The 24273-nt window shown below is 38.0% G+C and overlaps 1 protein-coding gene across 5 annotated transcripts in view; it reads left to right on the top strand.

The window, feature by feature from the left end:
• The window catches only part of DROSHA (drosha ribonuclease III), a 92709-nt gene that overhangs the window by 21897 nt on the left and 46539 nt on the right, over positions 1-24273 (top strand). For 3 of the 5 annotated variants that reach the window (XM_065584795.1, XM_065584793.1, XM_065584797.1), the window contains exons 8-15: positions 1373-1459; positions 1578-1664; positions 7385-7480; positions 9298-9379; positions 10698-10769; positions 15946-16115; positions 22142-22266; positions 24023-24122. In XM_065584795.1, the coding sequence (XP_065440867.1) occupies positions 1373-1459; positions 1578-1664; positions 7385-7480; positions 9298-9379; positions 10698-10769; positions 15946-16115; positions 22142-22266; positions 24023-24122 (819 nt within the window). The remainder of the gene's footprint in view (positions 1-1372; positions 1460-1577; positions 1665-7384; positions 7481-9297; positions 9380-10697; positions 10770-15945; positions 16116-22141; positions 22267-24022; positions 24123-24273) is intronic. The other 2 variants (XM_065584796.1, XM_065584794.1) reach the window with 1 other exon arrangement.

The raw sequence follows: 24273 nt of genomic DNA, 5'->3' as shown, positions 1-24273 counted from the left end.
ATCCTACATTCTTGATTTAAATGTATGTGTATTGTTCAGCCCCTATTTTATAAATGAATTGGTGATTGAAGAATTCATAAAATTGACCATCTTAAAATTATAGGTACAGTGCTAATTTTCAGCATGGTGCACTGCATGGCTTTGTTCTTATCCTACAATGGTTTGTATAACTGATCATTCATGAAATTGGTCATTCATGAGGTTCTACTGTTTTATTATCATTTTCTCTGTGTGTGACTTTCCAAATAAAATCAAACAAAATAATTTTTTGCCATTTTTTTGTCTCCCCTCTCCCCCCCCCCCTTTTTTTTTTTAAACTGCAGCTGCTCCCTCTGCTTTGTTGCATTTCAGGATTCATGAACATTTCTGTTTCATGGATTTATTACCCTGTCTCAGAAAATTACTCCAGACCGAAGCTTGTAATAAACTATTTCAGACATAGATTAATTTCCCTCATCCCCTCACACCACAGTAAATTTTGTTGAAGGAGAAACATTTTTAGTAGGTGAAAATTTTGAAATCTGACTGACACACTGTGAGGAGGTAGCTGCCCCTAAAGATGAGGATGCTGGGAATTTTGGGGGCTCATAAAAGTCCATTATAGATTCTCTTAACCTGGTGTGAGCCTCAGAGCACTGAGAACCTAGCAGAAAACAGATCCTACAAGGGCTTCCTTTAATCTAGTTGCTGGTGAGTATTTTTACCCATTAAACCTGAGAGCTTCAGAAGAACCTGAAAATATGAGTCTTGGGAGCCTTATATTTCACTGAGCCACATGCAGACCTTCCTACATTTAGACATAGCCATTCATGTATTTTTCATAGGAAGACTGTGTGGTCTGCTAGTTAAAGCAGGACACTGGCAGACTTGGGTTCTTTGTCTGTTTCGGATGCTGATTTACTGTGTGATGCTGGACTAGTCTGATTGATGCCTCAATTTGTCCACCTGTCAAGTGAGATACCTGCTTACCTTTGTAGTGAATTGAGATTGTCCAATGAAAAATCTACGTATAATCTTTATAATTTTTTTTATTAATTGCCTAAAATGAAATTATATAAAAAAGAAAAAGAAAAGCACCTGAACACTTAGATGACTGGCTTCTGTATGCAAGAGAGGTGCATAACAATATGGAGAATGTATGAACTGCACTTACATTTTGCCCAGAATATTATCCCTGTATATGTTTCTGAAGTTAAATAAAAAAATGTATTATGCTATGACTTCCCTCCTCCTCCAAGAATACTTAATTATGACCACCTGTTTTGTTTAATTTTTTTCTAGTGAACATTTCATGCATGTTAAAAGTGTTTTATTCCCTCTATTTAAATTAACCTTAACTCTGCACATAAATCTATGAATCTTTCTCTTAAAGCCTATTAAGCCATGTCGCCCCATGACCAACAATGCCGGTAGACTGTACCACTATCGAATTACAGTGTCACCTCCCACAAACTTCTTAGTAAGTACTTTATAAACAATTCCAGCCAAGAGTCCAGTTCAATTTATTTTAACGTTAACATGTGTCGTGCCATGGCTATCTTAACTTTAACTTGTTTTGTTTTTGTTTTTGTTTTTAGACAGACAGGCCAACTGTTATAGAATATGATGACCATGAGTATATCTTTGAAGGGTTTTCTATGTTTGCACATGCCCCTCTGACAAATGTAAGTATATTTATTTTATGCATAGTACTTTTCTAGAAGGCAGGCTATTTCTGTCCTTTTAAATAGCACTTGTATAAATCAGTGGTACATGTGTTTTGGGAGGCTTCTTGTCAATTTCACTTGAAAATGGGAGGGTGACATTTGTGCTAACGAGACTCAGGTTTTGTCCTGACTAATTGGGGTAAGTATTCCTTTCATACTGTGATTGAGGCTGTAGTGTGCAACAGAATAATATTTTTGCATGTGTCAAGGTTTGGGAATGAGATAAACCGTGGATAACTTGTTAAAACTGTTAATTGGATTTAAATTGGATGAACTTTTTGAGTTGATAAAGTTAATAGAAAAGGAAAACCAATAACTTTAACTGATAACATGGGAACGGATTAGTTCAGATCACCTAGTTTTAAAAACCTTGACTTCAGTAGAAGTTTACTAAAAATTTCCTATAGTTTCCAACACCAGTTCAGCTCCCCATCAAATTATTAGTAAAATGATGCATTTTATAGTTTGGTGGGGCTATTTAAAATCAGATATTTTGCAGCTTCAATGGAATCCTACTCTGCATCAATAATGGGTGCCCCTGGAATCCCATCATCCTTTTGTTTTTCAAATTCTAAGTACTTTCATCTGATAGTTATAGAGTTTAAGGCCAGAAGGGGCCACCAGAACATCTAGTCTGACCTCCTGCATATTACATGCTACCACCTACACACTAAGCCCAACAACCAAAATTATGCCCAAGTATTACAGCCCTCAGGAGACTAGACTATTTATTATGTGCCACAGGCAGGGAATAGGAGGGACCAACATGCACCAATGCCCAAGCCCCTACAATTGCTGAGAAGTGATTAAGTGAGATATACCCAGACGATCCCAGCAAGTGACCCAGCCCCCCACAACTGAGCAAAAGGGGAAATAAACTGAAGGTCACTGCCATTCTGATCTGAGTAGAAGTATAGAAACACTTACAAGGAACTGTATGTTTACAAGAATTAATCAAAGGGATACTGTCAACTTAAAAATCACACCTCTGCTTACAAATTTTATACCTACTATTGTTACAAGAAACATCTATTTTCTCCTCCCCAGAACCTGCATGGTTCTCAGTGAGAGATTTGGGCCCCAAGATTATTCTAATTGAAAGGGATTGAGAAGAATGTGTCTTCCTTTTTTCAGTCTGCTCACTTGGTGCTTTTGACAGCTCTCTGTGTGTGATCAGTTTCACTGTTTCCTTTCTCTAGTCAGCTGGTTGGTTGTTTTTCCCTGTTGTTTCACACAGGAACATCGGCGAGAGAACCACTTTAAAAAGTAGGAAAATGTGATTGTAAAACAAGTATCATGGAGACTAGAACACAGCTATAGTGCAGTAGGAAACACATTTTAACTGATTATTTTTTTAAATTTTTTTTAATGTGACTAGATTTCAAGTTTTTAATTTAGTCACAACTTGAATTTGTTTGGTCTCATTACACAAATAAAGGAACATGTTTACACTGCAGAGTCACACATGAAATAATGGGATATGCCAAACCTGATTAAGAAACAGTATCTAGCTGACGAGACAAGTGATGGTGCCTGTGAAAAGAGACCCCACTGTTCCTTGACAAAAGTAAATGTGATTGGGGTTTCAGCATTCTCTAAAACCTTTTGCTGTGATGGTTCTCTTAGCTCTGGTCTACATTACAAACTTATGTCGGTGTAACTACGTCCGCACCCCTGAGTGACTCAGGGCATGTCTGCACTACAAAATTAAGTCTACCTAACTTACATTGCTTATGTGTGTCTACACTTTGCTCCTTGTGTCAGCAGTGCGCATCCTCACCAGGAACGCTTGCACCGATTGAACTGTCAGTGTGGGGCATTGTGGGATGGCTTCTGAAAGCTTGCAACAGTTGATGTAAGAAACGTAGTGTCTACACTGACACTGCGTCAGCCTAACTACATTGAACTAAACTGTATACCTCTCATGGAGGTGGAATTAATAAGTCAGTGTAGCGGGCGAGTTACATCAGTGGGAGCGAAGTTTTAGTGTAGACATTTACAGAGTTAGGTCTACATAAGCTGCCTTGCATCAACCTATCTCTGTAGTGTAGACCAGAGCTCAGTTATACCAACCTAATCACTGGTTTAGACAGTGCTGTGTGTTGACGAGAGGGCTTCTCCTGTTGACATTGCTACTGCCCTCAGAGAAGTCGAGTACCTGTGCCAATGGGAGAAGCTCTCCTGTTGGTGTAGATAGTGTCTTTACTAAGCGCTACAGCGGCACAGCTGCGCCACTGCATCACTATAAATGTAGACAAGCCCTTAGTGTTCAGAGGCAATTTGTCACCCAGTCCCTCCATTTTCACTTTGGGGGACATAGAGCAGAAAGAAACACTTAAGCTTTTTCATTTGGGAAGATACTATACTAAGGATAAAGGAACCACCTTTTCTTTAGAATATAAATTCACTCTAAGTCAAGCATGACTTGGAGAATTACAGACAAAATGTGTTACAGAAAATTCTTCCTCCAGAGGCAAAAAGAATTCACACTGCCCTGTATGAGCTGATACCTGAAGATATTCAACCTACTTCTAGTGTGGAACTTGTGTGTTTTGGGCACAAAACTACTGGAGCCTCGTTTGCAGTTTTCTTCCTGTACGTTTTTTGCTAACTATGTGAAAATGGTCAGCAGCAAGTGATAATTCTAACAGATTGCTCTTTATTGCAGACATATGGTCATAAAGCAACACCATGCAGTCTTTTCTGATATCAACAGGATACTAGATAGGCAAGGCCTTCACAAGGAGAATGCTTTTGCTGCACTGTAAGGCTTTTGACAGCAATTATGGGGGAATTGCCATTTCAGAGGCATTTCAGGATATGCTTGATAAATAGCAGATGGCTAAGTGTAGCATCCACATGGTTCTTTGCAAGAATGGAGATAATATAACAAAATATTTTAATGAGACAAATTTGTATAGCTGAGGAGGCTTCACTTGCACCCTGCAGCTCTGTAACAAAGCTGCGTTATTAGCCAAGCTGGACAAATATTAGATAAAATGATATGTCAAATCATAGATGTTCAATGAATAATGCATCATTTGTGTGAAGTTTTTCAACCAGCTTTATAACAGCATTATTCTTTGAATACATTATTCAACAAATAGCATTCTTCCAGCCTTTTTAAGTGTAGCTGTGCATGGGAAACTTGTTCCTAGTTATATGGAAGTTGGTCACCTGTTTTAAGAATTCCTTTTCTGCTCTCTTTATTCTGCACAGAAGCCAAATGGAAATAGTCCTGGCTGCTAAGAAGCTGATCCAGAAAGTCCTGACTTGGTCATCTTTAGACATCTGTTGGAAAATAGGCTCTCTCAATATTTTAAAGCAATATTGAAATAAATGTGACTGCTTATTTTTCCCCCCAAACATTGAGTAGCATATCTTAATATCTAGATTCTTAATTTCTATTAAAAGGTATCCAGTATCAAATACATTTGAATTAAGAGGATTTGTCATATTCTTAATTTTGTATAGGTAATCTGTAGGGGTTTTTGTTTCTGAATAAACAAGTTCATAACGGGGGAACATCTACAAAGATGGTTACATCTGGAATCTTCCTAGCAACAACTATACTTAGTAGATAAAGCCTAAAGATTAACATTAGTGAGAGATGTATATTTTTTGGGGGGAGGAAGGGAGCGTAAGCCCAGGGCCACGGTGCTGCAAGCAGATGCATGCAGACAGGAACTTGTACCTGTGAATTGAAATCAGCATGCCTCTTTGCAGGAACAGAGATCCATTGCAGGATTGGGGCTTTAAACTGCTTCAGTTTCATGAATCACTGTTCATTATGAGGTGGTCTCTTATATTTGCAGGGACAATGAAAGCTTCAGCCATGTTGGCTTAAAATGGCAAGAATTAAAGTTCTCTCATGTCTCACTGGAACAGGGGTTCTCAAACTGGGGGTCTGGACCCTTCAAGGTGTCACAAGGTTATTACATGTGGGGGTCGCGAGCTGTCAGCCTCCACCCCAAACCCCGCTTTGCCTCCAGCATTTATAATGATGTTAAATATATTAAAAAGTGGTTTTAATTTATAAGGGGGGGGGTGTTGCACACAGAGCTTGCTGTGTGAAAAGGGTCACCAGTACAAACATTTGAGAACCACTGCACTAGAAAGGCATGCAATTGTGTGAGTACTGGATTGCCTGCTTGCTTTTTGCACCAAAACCTTCAGAATCCAAACTGTAAAGCTAAATTTTAAGATCAGTGGAAATGGCACTACTAATGATTGAAAGTGTAATTTAAATATTCTTTTAATATTTCAATGCTACACTTGCGTGGAGTCTTAGCAGTGAGTGTTACAAACCTAAAAAGAAATTGTCAAAGTATTTTTCACAATTGAAGTTAAAACTGGCTGTTCAAAAGCCCCTTGAAAGCACAAAACTGCAATCCTGTTCATTCTCCCTCTGCCTCCCTCCCCCCATCTGGTATTATACAGGAGTCCTAGTTTGTTATACAATTCTTGTGATTACTGGGGTGTGATAGGGTTCTTTTTTTAATGAGGGGAAGGAAAAGAAACCTTTAAAGGGATGCTATCGTCTTGAAGACTATGTTTCCATATGAAAATTCATGGCAACACTCTCCTTTCCCCCCCCCAAAAAATAACTGATGGAGATTACAGAAAAAAATATTTTTCTCTCTTTTCAGTGTGTTTACTTCATGTGTTTGACAGCACTTTATGTACAGTCAGTTGCATTTCCTGTCTTATGTGCTAACATTATGACATGTGTCTCATGCGCTGATCTGAGAGAGCTAGTGTATTTACTAGTAACAACTGCAGTAAAACTGAAACTGAAGAGGCTGCAGACAAAAATGAAGGAGGTGAAGGAGAAATGGAGAGTTTAGCCCAAGCATGTGTGGTAGTTATCTTGAGCCTGCCCACTCTCCTTTCCTGTAAAGACCCTCATCATAATAAGCAGTAGCAGCAGCAGAATAGAAAAAGTTCTGTAATATTTTGACAAAGAGATTGGAAAAATATTTGCATGGGGTATTCTAACAAATTAAAATTTTTTGAAATTGTTCAATTAAAAAAATAATCAGGTTGACATTGTCCCTCTAAAAGAAGCAGGGTGGTGGGGGGCAGTCTATGGATTTTGCAAGCTTATGTACTAAAAAATGATTAAATATTTGGCTTACCAGCCGGTATAGTTCCCTCTTATACGTGGTTTTTTTAGCTCTATTTCGTGTAAACCTATAAATCTGTACTGCAAGTCCCTGTGTCATGCTCCCATTATATAAAGATGTGTTAAAACAATATGGCTAATAGAATTAGTAGTGGGCTAGAAACACTTTGCCTCTAGGTTGCTAGACCAGTCTGGCACCCTCTACCACGCACAATAAATTCATCTACAAGTATAACATTTTCAAAATGGGAGAAGAGAGATCTGTTAGTTTACTGAATTTTGCTTTTGCTGAACAAAACATAATCTCCAGTAGATGGCATTGTTTGACCAATGATTCCTGTCACTCCAATGTTATTTCTCAAGTGGAGTTATTATAGTCATCTATTTCTCTCTCTCCCTCCTGCCCCAAACTTTATGTGAACTCACTGAGGCAATAGTTTTACTAAGTGCCCTTTTCATCAGATGAAAATTCTTAGGAAACATAATTGTATGAGTGATGCAGTCAACGCCATATGTCCTTTCAAACTGAACCTCTGTTCTGTTTTCCTTCCAGATTCCTCTATGTAAAGTAATCAGATTTAACATTGACTATACAATTCATTTCATTGAAGAGATGATGCCTGAGGTAAGGGCGATAATTAGTCAAGAGGTTAGTTTAGGTTATGATTTGTTGATATGTTTAAAGGATTAACTCTGTAGCATTTAGCCTCATGCATTCTCTGAATGTATAGCTGAATGGAAACCTATGATTTCTACATAAAGCTTTAAGCATATATCTAGAACACTATATATTGAAAATAAAATTAAGAATTTCTACATAAAGCTTTAAGCATATATCTAGAACACTATATATTGAAAATAAAATTAAGAATACTCAGCTTTATCCATACCTCTTTGAACTTTTCAAAGATCTGTACAAATATATTTCAGACAATATGCCTGTGAAATAAGGTAAGTATCTGTGCCTACATTACAAATGGGGAAACTGAGGCATAATAAGGTGGTGGTTTGCCATGTAAATCGGTGGTGGAACTAAGGGCTTGTTTACACTGGCACTTTACAGTGCTGCAACTTTCTCACTCAGGAGTGTGAAAAAACACCCGCCTGAGCACAGCAAGTTTCAGCATTGTAAAGGGCCAGTGTAAACAGTGCACCAGCGCTGGGAGCCGCACCCCTCATGGAGGTGGATTTTTTAGAGCACTGGGAGAGCTCCCTCCCAGCGCTCTGCCGCGACTACACAAGCCACGTTAAAATGCTGCGGTAGGAGCGCTTTAACGTTGCCAGTGTAGACTAGCCCTAAGACTAGTATTTGACTTTTTTAACTCCCAGCCCTGAGCTCTGGTCACTAGAACAGGGCTGTCTTTTAATCTAAACTGATGCAAAACAAAAAAAAATCCCTATAAATACAAGCAAAGCAATTCCAATTTATAATGTGGTTTGTATTAAGACAGTCTTTGATAAAGCAAAATTTGTGGAGTAAATTGCTGCAATGGAACGTCATGTCTAGGTGTAGATTTACCCTGCATACTAACTACTAAGATAGGATCAATGTTTAGTTTAGTCCCATATATTTACATATTTTTTCTTAGTTATCTTTCTTTTTTCTGTCACTCAGAAGTAGATTTATCTAAATATATGCAAGAGGCCGAAAATTCCAAAACAAGATTAATGTGGAACTCAGTGTGATTAACTTCCTGATACTGAATCTACAGTGCTGTCTCCAAATCTTGATTTAAAGTAATAAAAGGACAGCAACCAAAATAGGGATCTTGTCTTTGTGGAGTCCTAGTCGATTGCCTGTGCCTAGGGCACTGCTTGCAAACCCTGCTTATCAAGGCAGTCTTGCCAAAGAGATTTTGTTGGGTTTGGAATTTTTGGTTGGCTTCATATGCATACAATTTATATTGACTTGAGCTGTTATTTTATATAATTTATATTGACCTAAAATAGTGTTTTTAAGACACAGTCTCCTCATTTGTGGCTGAAAACTAGAGTGGCTTCTTTCCCAGTTGAGCTGAGGAATTTCTCTGCTCTTAAGATCATAATCCACAATTTGTGATGTACTTATTTGTTGCTTAGGGTGTGGCGGTGAGATCACAAATGATGATTTATAAGCTTTTTAGCAAGAAGATGCAGGAGTGGGGAATTATGAGAGAGGTGTTTGTAATAAATATATCATCTCTTTAACTTATTCAGGTGAAAGGCTTTTGGTGCATAGTAAATTATCTTGCAGTTCTGAGCTCATAGTATCTGTCTCCAGTGTGAATTTGGGCCTTTAATAAAGAACCCTTAATATGCATTAACATGCTTTCAGAAGAGGCCTCAAATGCTAAGTGATGCTTAAATGAATAACAGACAGTCATACGCCTAAAGATTTACTAATCATTGAGCAGTATCATCTCCAAATTGTATTATTTATGTGTTGAAATATTTGAATAATGATATTCTGGCCTTTTTCTTTTCCAGAATTTTTGTGTGAGAGGACTTGAATTATTCTCTTTGTATCTATTCAGAGATATTTTGGAACTCTATGACTGGAATCTTATAGGTAACTGTACAGTTAAAAATATACACACACAGAAATATTAAATGTTATTTACGAATTCAGTAATTATGCCTAGGTTTTAAAACATGCTTTGGTTTAAAAAGGAGAACTTGAAGTAACAAAATTGAATGTTTTCAATTTTTAATAGTATGGATAAGTTTCCGGTTTGCTTTTACCAAGAGCAAACAGTTTATAAGGGTTCGTTATAGTGGGTATATAGAAACTAACAATGCTCAGAGTTATCATCCAGGTCTCTTGGATAAGACATTTAACACTTCCTTAATTACTCCTACATGATTTTTGTTTTAAACGAGCTGTTCATTATATTATTTATATTGCACAATAATGTGTTTGTGAGGTTTTGTTGTCAGGGTGTCAAAAAGAATGCTGTCTTTTCCCTGACAAGCTCACAGACTAAAGACATTTGTCCTGTAGTACAATGAAACTACAAAATAGTGTCACATAGACAGCCACATAGTATTCCTGTGCTTACTGAGCTATCATTATAGCTGAAAATCTTACCAGGACAGGTGGAAAAATACATACATTTTAAGACTGTGACACAACAAAATTTCAGAGTTAAAACTTTTGCTCAGTCTAAAACAAGAGAAATTTCAGAAGAACTTCACTTTAAAATATGTAAATTTCTTTTGGTGCTTGGGTTTTCCTATGAAGATTTATTTAATACTTGCTGTAACACAGAGATGCATATAAGTTGAATATTTTGTGTATGCTTCCTGTGGTTAGTTATTGAATATATTGCATGATCTGGTTTTTGGATTAAGTATTACTGGCTTTGATTGTACTCTTCTTTGCTTTTTAAAATTGTAAATCACATACTATTTTGGGCTTTCCTTTTCACATGAAGCCTTAACTAATATCATTGGAAAGGAGAAAGAAACAATAACATAGAACATTTTTTTTCTCTTTAGTATGTATAAAGATAAGTACTATTATTGGAAAGAACTAATTGGAATGAACAAGACAAAATCAAAACAAAAGCAAATTCTTTATTCCTTTGTTCTTTTAGAACTTTTTTTTTTTAATGCATTGATTATATAAGCAGATTTTTTTCTTCTTGCCCACATGGACATTTCTGTTATATAGTGGACCAAAGAGTACATTATCTCTACTTCCCATTTTACTGTGCTGTGTTTTGATAATTTCACTGAAGACTTAGATATTCTGGGTGAAATTGTGGCCCTGTTGAAGTCAATAGCAAAACTTCCATTGATTTCAGTAGAGCCAGGACTTTACCCTTTGTTTCTGCAAATATGTTTTCAGAGACTTAATTCTTTTTCTGTTAATTTTCTTATTTAAGGTCCTTCATTTGAAGACAATTCTTGTTGTCCAAGATTTCATTTCATGCCACGGTTTGTGAGGTTTCTTCCGGGTAAGTTTATATCATGTGGTTGGATGGAAATTAGACGTCCAAACTCCTATGCATCTCTTCAAACAAGGAAGAACCATTTATATGGGCCTCATAGCTATTTCTTCACATAGACTGAAGGTTCAGGCAGAATCACTGCTTTGATTTGCACTTGGTCCACAATGTGAAAGTTTTATTTGCAGTCAAAAGAGCTAGAGACTTGATTTTTTTTTTTTTTTTTTAATGGAAGCTGGGATTCTGGAGCATTAAGATGTGAATCACCAGAGGAAAAAAAACAACACCAGTCTGACCTGGTTTAATCCAGCCCTCAAGCCAAGGAACAGTCTTTGGTGCAGAAAGGACTGTGTCTACTCTTGTATGAAAAGCCTACTTAGGGGTTTCCCACACCCACAGTATCTGGGGGAAGATCCTCAATTGGTATACATTTTCATAACTTCAGTGGAGCTACGAAAATACATACTAGCTGGAGATCTACCTCTGGTTCTTCCAGGAGAATCATTTCCACAGAAATATTCTTGATATGAGAGCAGTCCTCTATTTATTTTGGCTGTTTAGAGACCTAATGTCACGTAAAGTTGGCTTTATCTCCTAAACAAGGGTTACTGGTAGCTGTGTGGAGGAGGAGAGGGGTATAGACCACAGGGACAGTACTTCTCCATCCTTTAGGAAAAGGTGTTCATATACATTTAACCACTGATCCTTCAAATGACAAAAGTTTAATTGATCCTTAGTGGTGCAAAGACAACTGGTTTCTTCTCCTCCTGGAGATAATAGTTACCTGATCCCATAAAGTTACAGCCTAGTCATGGCTGGGTCACTCAGAACCAGGACATCTCTTTCCATCCCAACCTGGCACTTACTTCAGCACGACTCATGAGATGGAAGAGGTACTTAAGTGTCTCAAGCTCTCCAACTATGCAGAAGGAGTTTACAAGAATATATACCATTCAAGTGGAAAAGCTTTTCAGTCTAGTGTGAATAGGCCCTGATGGGTCCTTTTGCTTGCCTCATTCAAAAACTTTCGCTTTCCTTTCTATTTTTTGCCTCAGTCTTGGATACAGACATCAGCACTCAGTTTATTTGCCATTTCGGGTTTCTGTGACCTTGTGGAAAGTAAACTCCTCTCCTGTTCTTCCCCCAGAATACAGGACTAAGGGCCATCTTGCATTTAATATGTCCCTCTAGACTGCTTCTGGTGTCACATTATTATTATTGTCCCCCCAAAAATCTCCATTTGAAGCACTTCTCACAGTCACTGACACTTCTGGCAGAAGGGTTTATTTTTAGTAGCAATGATTTCAGCTTGCTGAACAAGTGAGCTTCAGGGCTTTAGTGACTGATCCACCTTATTGTAAGTACCATGGGATAAAGTAGAATGGCTTTTGGTCTTAATCTATTCCAGATAATAATCTCTAAGAATGTACCTCCAGCTTTTTGACTAAGAGTGCAGATGTGGCATGAAACAATCTGTCTTGAGGAGAATCATGTCTAAGACCCTGTCTTCACTGAGATTTGAACCATATTTGAAATTGTAAATGTAGTTGTAGCTAAACCAGCTTCAAAAATGGTTTGGCTTGCCTCTGCAGTCAGGATATTAAAAGCTGTCTGACTGCGTCTATCACTGCTGTTCCTTAGCAGGTCTGCATCTTAAATTGTATTCAGTCAGAAGCAAATGTCTGATGTTTGGTGGCAAACATCATTTCAGTTCTGTTCAGGCGATTTGCAAAATTGGCCACATGTGGCTCTGGGTCATCACTTGATCTCAGTACAAAATGAAAATAGATTTGACCTATGTGAAGTGTGTAACATATTTCTAGGTTAGAAGTTGTCTAGTTCTACCCCGCTAGGTTTGGTTGGTTGTTTTTGGGGTATATCTCTTAACTGGTATTTCCGCATTGTGAGGCATCTTATCCTTTTCTGATTGTGAGTTTATATTATTATTTTTTCTGAGAAACATACCTGGAGCTTCTTAATCTCTACAGAATGAGAATCCATCGACCTGAGTATATTTGCCGAATATTATTTATCTATAGTTCTTCTTTGAAGATATTGGTGCAATATATCCCCACACATTCATCCGCTGCCTTCTTAGAGATATAGGGATAAGTTGTTTGATTTCCGTTACCCCTCCCATTTTCTTGTCTTATGTCTTTCAAACAGAGGTAAAGAGATACAGTCTCTAACTTTCACAATATCTGCACGAGCTGGCTGAGCTGGCAGGCATTGTGTCGCTCAGAACATTGAGCTAATCAACTCATATTTGCTCAATGCCATAGGCCTTGGAGATGAAGAGCGGTAATATACTGTACCTAATTTTTCAGAATGTCAGGGAAACACACATTATGGAGTAGTTGATTTTCTTTGGGATCCGTGGTCAGTGGACGGGGGAGTCCACAAACATGTATTATTTTGCAACAGAGGGTCCTGTGGCACCTTTGAGACTAACAGAGGTACTGGGAGCATAAGCTTTCGTGGGTAAGAACCTCACTTCTTCAGATGCAAGTAATGGAAATCTCCAGAGGCAGGTATATATCAGTGTGGAGATAACGAGGTTAGTTCAATCAGGGAGGGTGAGGTGCTCTGCTAGCAGTTGAGGTGTGAACACCAAGGGAGGAGAAACTGTTTCTGTAGTTGGATAGCCATTCACAGTCTTTGTTTAATCCTGATCTGATGGTGTCAAATTTGCAAATGAACTGGAGCTCAGCAGTTTCTCTTTGGAGTCTGGTCCTGAAGTTTTTTTGCTGTAAGATGGCTACCTTTACATCTGCTATTGTGTGGCCAGGGAGGTTGAAGTGTTCTCCTACAGGTTTTTGTATATTGCCATTCCTGATATCTGACTTGTGTCCATTTATCCTCTTGCGTAGTGACTGTCCAGTTTGGCCAATGTACATAGCAGAGGGGCATTGCTGGCATATGATGGCATATATAACATTGGTGGACGTGCAGGTGAATGAGCCGGTGATGTTGTAGCTGATCTGGTTAGGTCCAGTGATGGTGTTGCTGGTGTAGATATGTGGGCAGAGTTGGCATCGAGGTTTGTTGCATGGGTTGGTTCCTGAGTGAGAGTTGTTATGGTGCGGTGCGTGGTTGCTGGTGAGAATATGCTTAAGGTTGGCAGGTTGTCTGTGGGCGAGGACTGGCCTGCCTCCCAAGGTCTGTGAAAGTGAGGGATCATTGTCCAGGATGGGTTGTAGATCACTGATGATGCGTTGTAGAGGTTTAAGCTGAGGACTGTAGGTGATGGCCAGTGGAGTTCTGTTGGTTTCTCTTCTGGGCCTGTCTGAGCAGAGCACCTCACCCTCCCTGATTGAACTAACCTCGTTATCTCCACACTGATATATACCTGCCTCTGGAGATTTCCATTACTTGCATCTGAAGAAGTGAGGTTCTTACCCACGAAAGCTTATGCTCCCAGTACCTCTGTTAGTCTCAAAGGTGCCACAGGACCCTCTGTTGCTTTTTACAGATTCAGACTAACACGGCTACCCCTCTGATACTTGATGTATTATTTTGACCATGAACACTGGGAAAGCCTAAAAGAGGCCAGATTTCAGAACTGGGTCCAGTACCATCATCTTTGGCTTAGACCACAGCATAGACTCTCCTCTTGTAACTTCATGAGCCCCATATTTGTTCAAGTAAGCAATTTGGTGTACATACCCTAGATGCTGCTGCTCAGGGGCTACCTCTTGCCAAATTAAATAAATTAGTTGTTGCCAGGTGAGGTCAGTTGAGTGGGAATATTTTCAAATTAAGAAGTTGTTTTTGCATTTTAGGCTGCCAGTGTAGCCTATTCTATCTGCTTCTGTAGCTGTTAAGAATAGTTTATCATTACAAAGGGAGTTCGGGTATGTTTCCCAGTTGTAGGTTTTATACTGGAATTTAGAACAAGGTTAATTCTACTGAAGAAAGTCTTCTAGAAGATTGCTCGCGTAGGTCATGTACCTGATCTTCCACAGTCCTAGTATTTTCTTTACTTCATCAATCTAACCCTGTTGGAATTAGAGAATCACTTGCCTACTTGTTTATATTGGTTGGAGGTTTAAACTGTACCACCCTAACCTGGTGATTCAGGAAGACTTTCCATATGATTCTCAGACTATTACTTCAGTCTTTGTGCTATAGCATTTTCATCATAATATTTGTAGACCTTGGTTTCTGCTCATCTCCTTGCACAAGACTCTATGCATTTTTCAAATAGCATATTGTGACTTGACCAGAACAGGCCAGCTTATGAAGGGAAGTGGACTGAAATTTTCTGCTTCTTTGTAATGATGAATCCTTTCACTTAATGACGTCGCCATATTTACAGATTAAACTCTTTTTGTTTAAGGAAAGGATTTGAGAGTCTCGTATCTGAAGGAATCTTAGCAGCATGCGTCATCTTTTATCCAAACATTTCCTCCACAAGCAAGTTTACATGTAGAATTTGAGTGGTGGATAGCTCCTCAATAAAATGCCATGACAGGACCATTATGAATTAATCTCTACTTTTGTGCTCCTCGTGGTCATGATTGACTGCTTAGTCCAAGTCAGGGTGCTTTTTATACTTGTCACAAAACGCAGTCTTGGCAATGCACATTTCTGCACTTCTCAGAAGTAGTTAGTAGTTTTAACATGTACTTGGTTCATCCAGAGACAGTAACTCAGCATGAGCCCAGGCTACTCTTTAGTCTTCATTACTGCAGGTGCAGCACATAAACACTGAATATTGGTCCGTAATGCCAGGATAACTTATCGCGCGCATCCATAAACGTCCCATAAAATTCTTGAATGTTCCTCCAGAAAGCCACATAATGTCTAAACAGTTTAAAACTATTGTTGTAAAAGGAAATGATAAAATGTAAAAAGGCAGAATGTAACTGGACTATATAACTTATGGTTCTATATGCAGATTTTAAAGCTATCCGGCCAAGTAAGTTAACTTGAGGCTTTCAAAAAGATTTAAGCTATTATTCTTTCTACCATTAATGTTATTGTTTCTAGTTGAGCAAATTGAGGTGCTTATGCCCATGCATTATTCATCAATAAAATATTTGTGTTCCTATTAGTTAATTGTTTGAGCAGTTTGCGCTTTGTTTAACCCATCTGAACATTTTACTACTTCTGCATTATTTTCCTTTAATAACGCTTTGAAGGGAGGGATATTTTTAATAAATGTTTTTAATCTGTTTTTAAGATGGAGGGAAAGAAGTGCTGTCAATGCATCAGATCCTACTCTACTTGTTACGATGCAACAAACCTTTAGTCCCAGAGGAGGAGATTGCCAATATGCTTCAGTGGGAAGAGCTGGAATGGCAGAAATATGCAGAAGAGTGCAAAGGGATGATTGTTACCAGTCCTGGCATGGTACTGCAAACATTTTTGATCTATAAATAAACCATGCGTGCACTACGATTATGGTTCAATGAGTTTGGCGTAGGCTAAATTGGAAAGGGAGAAGGAATCCAGAGGGATGAACAAGAATCCTTTGATGTCAGTGCTCTTGGAGTAACTGTATTGAAAGTGTGCCGAATGTAATAGAATTGAGGATGCAAAATATTATAGATCTATGGGAGTGAATTCACCTGATCCAGCGTCTGGACGAAGTTCACACTTGCTGCCCTATTCTTTGGCAGACGTGCAAGAGCAGGTTTACAGACTAACAACATATCAATGTATACATTGAAATTGCAATGTTTTAAGCTTGTGCAACCCTAATTTGGTCCCCTTGTGCATATGGATTATGATAATCTTTAACTACATGATCACATACTATTTATCTAGAGCACCCCTGCTTCGTTCTGAGGGTGGGTAGTTATTCAATAATTCCTTTCATCTTCCTTAATCAGTGTGTGGCCTTATTTAATGTACACCAATCAACTCTGCACTGAATACAGAATTGTTAATTTTCTTATTGAGTGCTTCACTGACAGTAATGACTTTATTTTCAGAACACCTTTGTGATATTAGGTGGTGTTATCATCCCTATTTCACACGTGGAGATCTGAGGCAAGGAGATAGTAATGCCAAAATTATCAAGTGTCTACTGATTTTGAATATCCAACTTGAAACACATATGGCCTGGTATTTTCAGAGTACTCGTTTTTTTTAATATCACTTTATACATTGAAAGCAAAGTTTTAATCAATTTCAGTTGCTGCTGTGAATGCTCAGCCCTTCTGTAAATTTGACCCCACATGTGTCAGTTGGGCACCCAGAAAATGAAGAACACACAGTTAATGGCACCTTTGAAAAGTTGGTTTAAATGACCGGCTCAACATCACATAGAACTCAGTGGCGGAGACAGGATTAGAGTCTGATTATCTAGGGTGGCATTTAACTTCTTTAATCACAAGACCACTCTTTTTCTTATAGAAATGCTTTGCCTCTTTCTCCTATCAACTTCCGCAACAAATGAGGCAGGGTCTTACAGACAACAGCCTCCTTTACTACAAAAACCTGCATCATTTCCAGAACACTGTCCATTCTGTGTATTAAAAAAGCATATATCTGATGTAGCCAGCATAACTTTCTTGCCAGATTTCAAGTTCCTGTTTCAAAGTATGGAGGTACTAGAGGTTCTCAGTAAAGTAACTGTAAGGATATTTTTAATCTGGGCAGAACAGTGTATTTTCCTTAACCTCGTTCTAGGTGAACTGTTCTTGCTGACACTTTCCAAAAAAAAAAAAAAGAAAGAAAAATCAGTCTGTGGCAGACTCTCAGCATGGAAAATTTCAGCCCAAATGGTTAAATTTTGGCAAAGTTATAAGCAATTGTAAACAGGATCTTCTAACAGAAAGTATTAGGCAGCCTTAACAGTAGTGCTGCCTATAGTAAATGTCACAGACTCTGACACACAAGAGTAATATACAATAATAGAGGTCACTATAGCCCAGATTCCCAATTGGTGTAAATTGGGATAGCTCCATTGACTCAGTAGAGCTATGCTGATTTGAACTAGCTGAAAATCTATTCCTTCTTGTTGTATGCAAGGCTTTTGATTTTCATTTTTAACCAAGAAACACAGATAAAACACCCCCTCCCCCCCCAAAAAGAAAAATAATCTGATGTTTATTCAGTACAAACTGGAAAAACACCAGAAATTATATCTGAGGTCTTGTCTACACAGAGCAGTAATGCAGACTACGGGGGTGTGGTTTCTAAAGCGCACAAATGTGTTGCACATTAATTGATGCATGCAGACCTTGTTGGTGCACACTAAAGGTTCCCTACTGTGCTGAACCTAGTGCTGTTTGAAACTATGCTACATTAAACCGCACATGGAAACATTACAAAGCAATTACAGATTAGAGTATACCCTACTGAAGTGAGTAATGTATATTATATACATATTTGTATATACAAAGAGCCCTGAAAACCCCCATGTTGTGGATATCTATGTAAAACTAATTTTTTTTTTAAATAATCACCAGAAAATGAAATTAATAAACACAAAAAACAGAAGCTCTAGTTATATGTAAACTTGTAGAAAAAATATACGCTACTAATGTATCATTTAAGAAATAGTATGTACTCATGTAATTAAGGGGAATGAGTTTGCATTTGTAACATTAACTTTGGTATCTCCTGCCATTTGAGTACTTAACTATGCAGTCTTGACATTCTGGAAGGAAACTATGGGATGAATATGTGTGCGGGTGTTGGTATGGGTATACAAAAACATAAAGGCAATTTCCTATGCCTTAAAATGTTGTTGTTGTATTACAATACCATGAAGGGAAGAGATCATTAATGCCCTTTGTTTCTTTTAAGAAGGTTGTGACATTTTTTTTTTCTTAGTATGTGGATTTTTTAAATGATTATTACATCCTCTGAGTGTAAAAGTAAGTGAGAAATGGAGTATGAGAGTATCTTCCATGCATTTTATCCCCCATTTGATCAGCAGATACATTATTGTGAAGACCATATGAAACAATGCATTAGAAAATGACATTTCTTAAATTCAATTTTTGTCAACTTAATACAGCAAAGTAAAAACACTGTAAAGATAAAAAAGTAAACATTTATTTTGCTGTTTTTCTTCACTATATCATTTGTGAAATAAGAATTCATGCTGGGAGCAAATAAAAAGATAGAGAAAAACTTGATTATTTTAAAATTTGAAGAATAAATATGATATATGGAGAGGAGAAATATTTTGTTAGGCATAATTTTAGATTTAGATTTAGACTTTAAAGAAGTAACAATAGACCAGCATTATTTTAAACAATTTAATATATTCATGTCATTTTCTTGGTTTCTCAAATTTGGTTTGGAAAAACTAATCCATACATTTTAATCCAACATGTAATACTTTAAGCTTTCTTTTACAAATCCTGCTTCTCTTCCAGCGAACATAAATGCATATTTTATACACCTGTAATGTCGTCAGATTTTTTAAGATACACAAATGTCTGGCTTGATCAATATTTGGATGGGAAAAATAGCACCTCTTTCCTGTCAATCAGTAATGAATCAACATCTCTGTATGCTTCAGCGTAGTACTATGTTGCCGGAGGTTCTATGTATTGGATGAGATGTTAAAACTAAGTCCATGATCACTTGTGGTCATTAAATGATCTCATAGTATTGGGGTTTGTCTATGTGTAAAATGCTGTGGTGGCGCAGCTACACTGCTCCAGTTATGCTGCTGTAGTGCTTCAGTGCACACACTACCTACACCAAAGGGAGGTCTTCTCCATAGGATGAGGTAATCCATCTCTTTGTGAGGTGGTAGCTAGGTCGACAAGAGAATTCTCCCACTGACTTAGCGCTGTCTACACTGGGGCTTAGGTCGCTTTAACTCTGTTTCTCAGGGATGTGGATTTTTCACACCCCTGAGTGATGTAGTTATACCAATCTAATTTCCTAGTAAAGACCAGGCCCTATCCATAAGAAATATAACTGTGAAAGGAGAAGACTAATTTGGTTGTGTCCTCTTTGCTTATTAATGATGTACTGTATGAATAAGGTCTCAGATGTTTTTTATCTTTAGAAATACTATAAATATCAAGTGTGGTCACCCATATTTTTGCTGGAGGTCTACTTGAGAAACCAGAGAGTTGGATGTGGATCTTTCCCAGTCTGAAATTGAAAGAGAAGGGGTTTGAGTCTTTAGCAAAGAGTTACTTTGTGAGAATTATTTATCAGGTGTTCATTAACATCTGTTTAATTCAGAAACAAATCACAAGGCCAATGTTCTTTCAAAGTTGGGTGCCTCAAGTTAGGCCTCAGCATCTATATTTAAGTACCTAAATAAAAGTGGTGTGATTTTTAGAAGGTGCTGATTTCCCATTGACTTCAGTGGGAACCCCTGCAAGCCACTTTGACTTAGGTGTCTAAACTGTAGGCATCCGAATTCAAAAAGGTTGGCCAAAATGTTTCTGATAGTTTGAGATTTTTATTCTATTAATCAGGTTTAGTTTCCTTAGTACCCATGATGTCCTTATCCTACCAGTTTCTCAGATGTTGTCCAGGAAAAGTAGGGTAGAAAAGACCGGAGTTTCTAATGCTTGGGGGGAATCAGAAAAAAACCTTATTTTAATAAATAAAAACCTTTCAAAGTTGCCTTCATAGATCTTAAAAAAGCAAAAAGATGATAAACTTACTCCATTTCTTTTTTAAAGTGACTTCTAATCTCAGGTCCTTGTTAACTTCTTGTTTCAGAAACAGTAATCAGACTCCTAAAAATCCTCCCTGTGTTTTCATTTTTAAATTCCTTTAGACTTCTTCATATCCTCATCTAAACTATTATGTATATAAGCCTTTAAAAAAAAAAACTTTCTTCACCTGTTTGTAGGGTGGAGTAATTTTAAAAATTAAATTTTTTGATGGTCAAGTAAAATATTTCATTTTCCATTATCATGTAAAAAGGATAGCTGATAAACATTTATTTTCACTTGGACTGGTATTGTAATTCTGTCCTCTGACAATCATTTTCACCATTTAATTCCAGAAGTGGCTGCATTTCACCAGTGGGGGAAATGATCCCTCTATATAGTTGGTATCTGTTTGTAAAACACTTATTTTGGGAATGAAAGATTTGTTATAAACACACTTTAAAAATAATATAATTATGTAATAGCAATAGCCATTCATAACTAATAACGTCATAAGAAATAAGGTAACTTTTCTATGCGGAAGTTCTTTGCTAAATTGGCAGTTTTAATATAAAGACGACTCTAAGTAATGTATCTTTTCAGACACTTCAGAGAACTTGATAGCTTTAGCATCATCCAAACAGCTAATTGCCAGGTGGGAAATCGTTTGGGTACATAACAAAACAGCTTGCAAGATAATGGAGAAAATATTTGTGCAGAGAGATTCAACTGTGGAACTTTAGCTAAGGTTTTTGCATATGCTACAAAGAGCACTACAAACGGCACATCAACTGCAATGATGTGGAGTTATTCATGTTCTCCATTTTTAGAGATGAAGTGAAAATCATTTCCTTCTACAGTTTTGCTTTTAAAAGATCTGTTTTCAAGTGCGAAAAGGACCAAGTATTCCTCATTATTCAAAACTGCGTTCCTCATTATACACATTGACTTTGGAGCATTTTGTAAGAGTGACGCTACAATTTTTAATGCCATTTAGTCTGTGTGATTGGATGGGTCTAAAATTAGAGAGGTGAGATGGTCTAGTCCAGTGGTTCTCAAAGCTGGTCTGCCGCTTGTTCAGGGAAAGCCCCTGGTGGGCCGGGCCAGTTTGTTTACCTGCCGCATCCGCAGGTTTGGCCCATCGCGGCTCCCACTGGCTGCGGTTCGCCCCTCCAGGACAATGGGGGCTGCGAGAAGCGGCGGTCAGCACATCCCTTGGCCTGTGCCGCTTACCGCAACACCCATTGGCCTGGAGCAGCAAACTGCAGCCAGTGGGAGCTGCGATCGGCTGAACCTGCGGATGAGGCAGGTAAACAAACCGGCCCGGCCCACCAGGGGCTTTCCCTGAACAAGCAACGGACCAGCTTTGAGAACCACTGATCTAGTGAATCAAATACAGGAATAGTAGTCAGATCGACAGATTCGATCCTGGCTCTGGTACCAACTTAATGTTTGGCCTTTAGTAATTCATGTGAAATTCTCAGAAACTCTCAAAACCTCAATTCCCTCTCCGCTGTAAATAAGGATAATACCTGTATTGCAGGGTTGCTGTGATAACCAATTAGTTTACATTGGTCAGCCCTGTAAGTGCCACATATTATTATATATTAATGGTTTTCTACATATATAGCTAAAATATCTCTCTTATTCATTTCAATATGTTGAAAGTCTTCTCCGCTTCTCAGAATGATGATGTCATTCATTTGTCAGGTCCTGGACAACGTCATAATGTATCCAATAAAATATCACTAGCGCTCTTGTTAATTAGATAAACTGTATTGATTTTCTTCCTAGAAACCCAGTTCAGTTCGTATTGATCAACTGGACCGTGAGCAGTTCAACCCTGATGTGATTACTTTTCCCATTATTGTTCACTTTGGGATACGGCCTGCTCAACTCAGTTATGCTGGAGACCCTCAGTAAGAAATTTTCCTTAAAGCTTATGTTTATAAAAAAAAAAAAAGAGTTACTGTTTTTGGTTTGTTGTTCAGGAAGGGCCTAGTCACATGACTATTGAAGTTGATGGCAAGCTTACCGTTTTCTGCAATAGGAGTGGGAGCAGGAGCTGGCTTTTATAAACTAAAGAATCTGAAATGTAGCTGTTTTTTCCACTTCTGAAGTCTAATTCTGTTCTGTATATATTCCTTTATCAATTTTAGATTTTCAAAACGAGCACGTCAAATTCATGCAATAATAAAATTATGCACTTGATAGAAAGGTTATGAAACCCGTGGCTATGTCCTTGTCCCGGATCAGCCGTGCCTCTGCTGCTGCTACCCAGGCTACCTCAGCTCCACTGCTCGTTATACTTGTGCTATAGCTCGATGAGAGCTAGTGTGAGTATGTGTGCATGAGCAGGACAATCATACCCCTAGCTCGGAGTATATACAGAGCCTAAGTTGACTTCATAAATGTAGGCCCTCATGTCGTGTGTGAAATACCTAATACTAAGGTATTCAGAAAAGTTCCATTTGGTGTGTTTTTTTTCTTGTCCAAGTTTCTGATATAGCTAAGTGAAAAGAACTATAAATCAATCTTTTTTATTATTATTATTTTTCTTATTCTCCTGCTCATTCTGTAGTATCTGAGTGCCTTCCATGCAAAATCGGTAGCAATAGCCAAGTCCCTAGTTGGACTTCAAGGAGTCTCTGCCTCTCCTTTTTTGGGGTAAAAAAAAATCTGGTTGGGATGTTCGGTTTGTTGGTTTGTTTTACTTGGCAGGATGATTTGTTTTTGTCATTTTTTCTTTTTGGACAGATAAATGTATTATCTGTTTTGAAAATTGTTCTGGTGCTGGAATCCTTTACTGAAATGAAAAGAAAATAGTGTAGAAGTAGCCTGTAGATTTCCAGTTTCCAATTTGTTTTATAGACCAAGCAGACGCTGGAGTCTCTAGGGCCGAGGAAATGCACTGGAGAATGATGGGGTGAAATAGCTATAAACAGACTCTAGTAAGCAAGGAATGGGCTGGTGTGTGTGCTGGAGTTATGAGGATTCTGAAACAGTAAAATAGCTGCTGCTCCATTTGATGGAGCGTCAGTAATATGGAATCTTCACACTAAACCACCACTCTAAACTAGTGCTAGTTGTGCAGACAAAACAGAGAAGAAAATAGATCACTAAAGCAAATACTTTGATCCCTCCTTTGCTTCATTTTAAAAGAATTTGATTTTGTGTTGAGAGTCTGCTTCTGCTATGATTTAAAAAAAAAAATACTGTGCATAAATTGGGCAGTTTTACCTTCTGCTTTGACTGAAACTTTTTTTTTTTTTTTGCACAATATAAGGGCTGCATTTAGTCTTGCTATAAGTGACATCTGGACGTCATATCAAGAAGAGGAGTCATTCACATGAGTTAAAAAAAGGCTTTGACTCAGGGCCACACAATACTAGGATGACCAGACAGCAAACCTGAAAAATCGGGACAGGGGGTGGGGGATAATAGGAGCCTATATAAGAAAAAGACCCAAAAATTGGGACATCTGGTCACCCTACACAATACCCTCCACTGAAACGTGACCCATCAGAGATACCTTTTTTAGAGTGAAGTTGCAGGGATTCTTTGCACTTTGTTAGTGAGAGCTAATCGGTTCATAAGATCAATCAATGAGGCACTCATGTTGTGTACTTCTAGTATGTGACCTAGATGTGTTTTTTATTCTGTTCTTTCCTGCAGGTACCAAAAGCTATGGAAGAGCTATGTGAAGCTGCGCCATCTGCTGGCTAACAGTCCCAAAGTCAAACAGGCTGATAAACAGAAATTATCCCAGAGAGAGGTAGGCTGGACCTTCACCCATAGTCAGTGACTGAGCACAGAAAGGGGTGGGGCTGTGTTACTGCATTTCTATAGAGAAAAGGAAAATAATATCTTCTTATTGTCATCCTCACAAATGATTTTCTTTTCTGCATGTTGAATTGATGTTACCT

This window comes from Chrysemys picta, chromosome 2, assembly GCF_011386835.1.
Source record: "Chrysemys picta bellii isolate R12L10 chromosome 2, ASM1138683v2, whole genome shotgun sequence".
NCBI classification, from domain to species: domain Eukaryota; kingdom Metazoa; phylum Chordata; order Testudines; family Emydidae; genus Chrysemys; species Chrysemys picta.
Note: the sequence above shows the minus strand (reverse complement) of the source record. Positions and strands in the feature narration are given on the sequence as shown.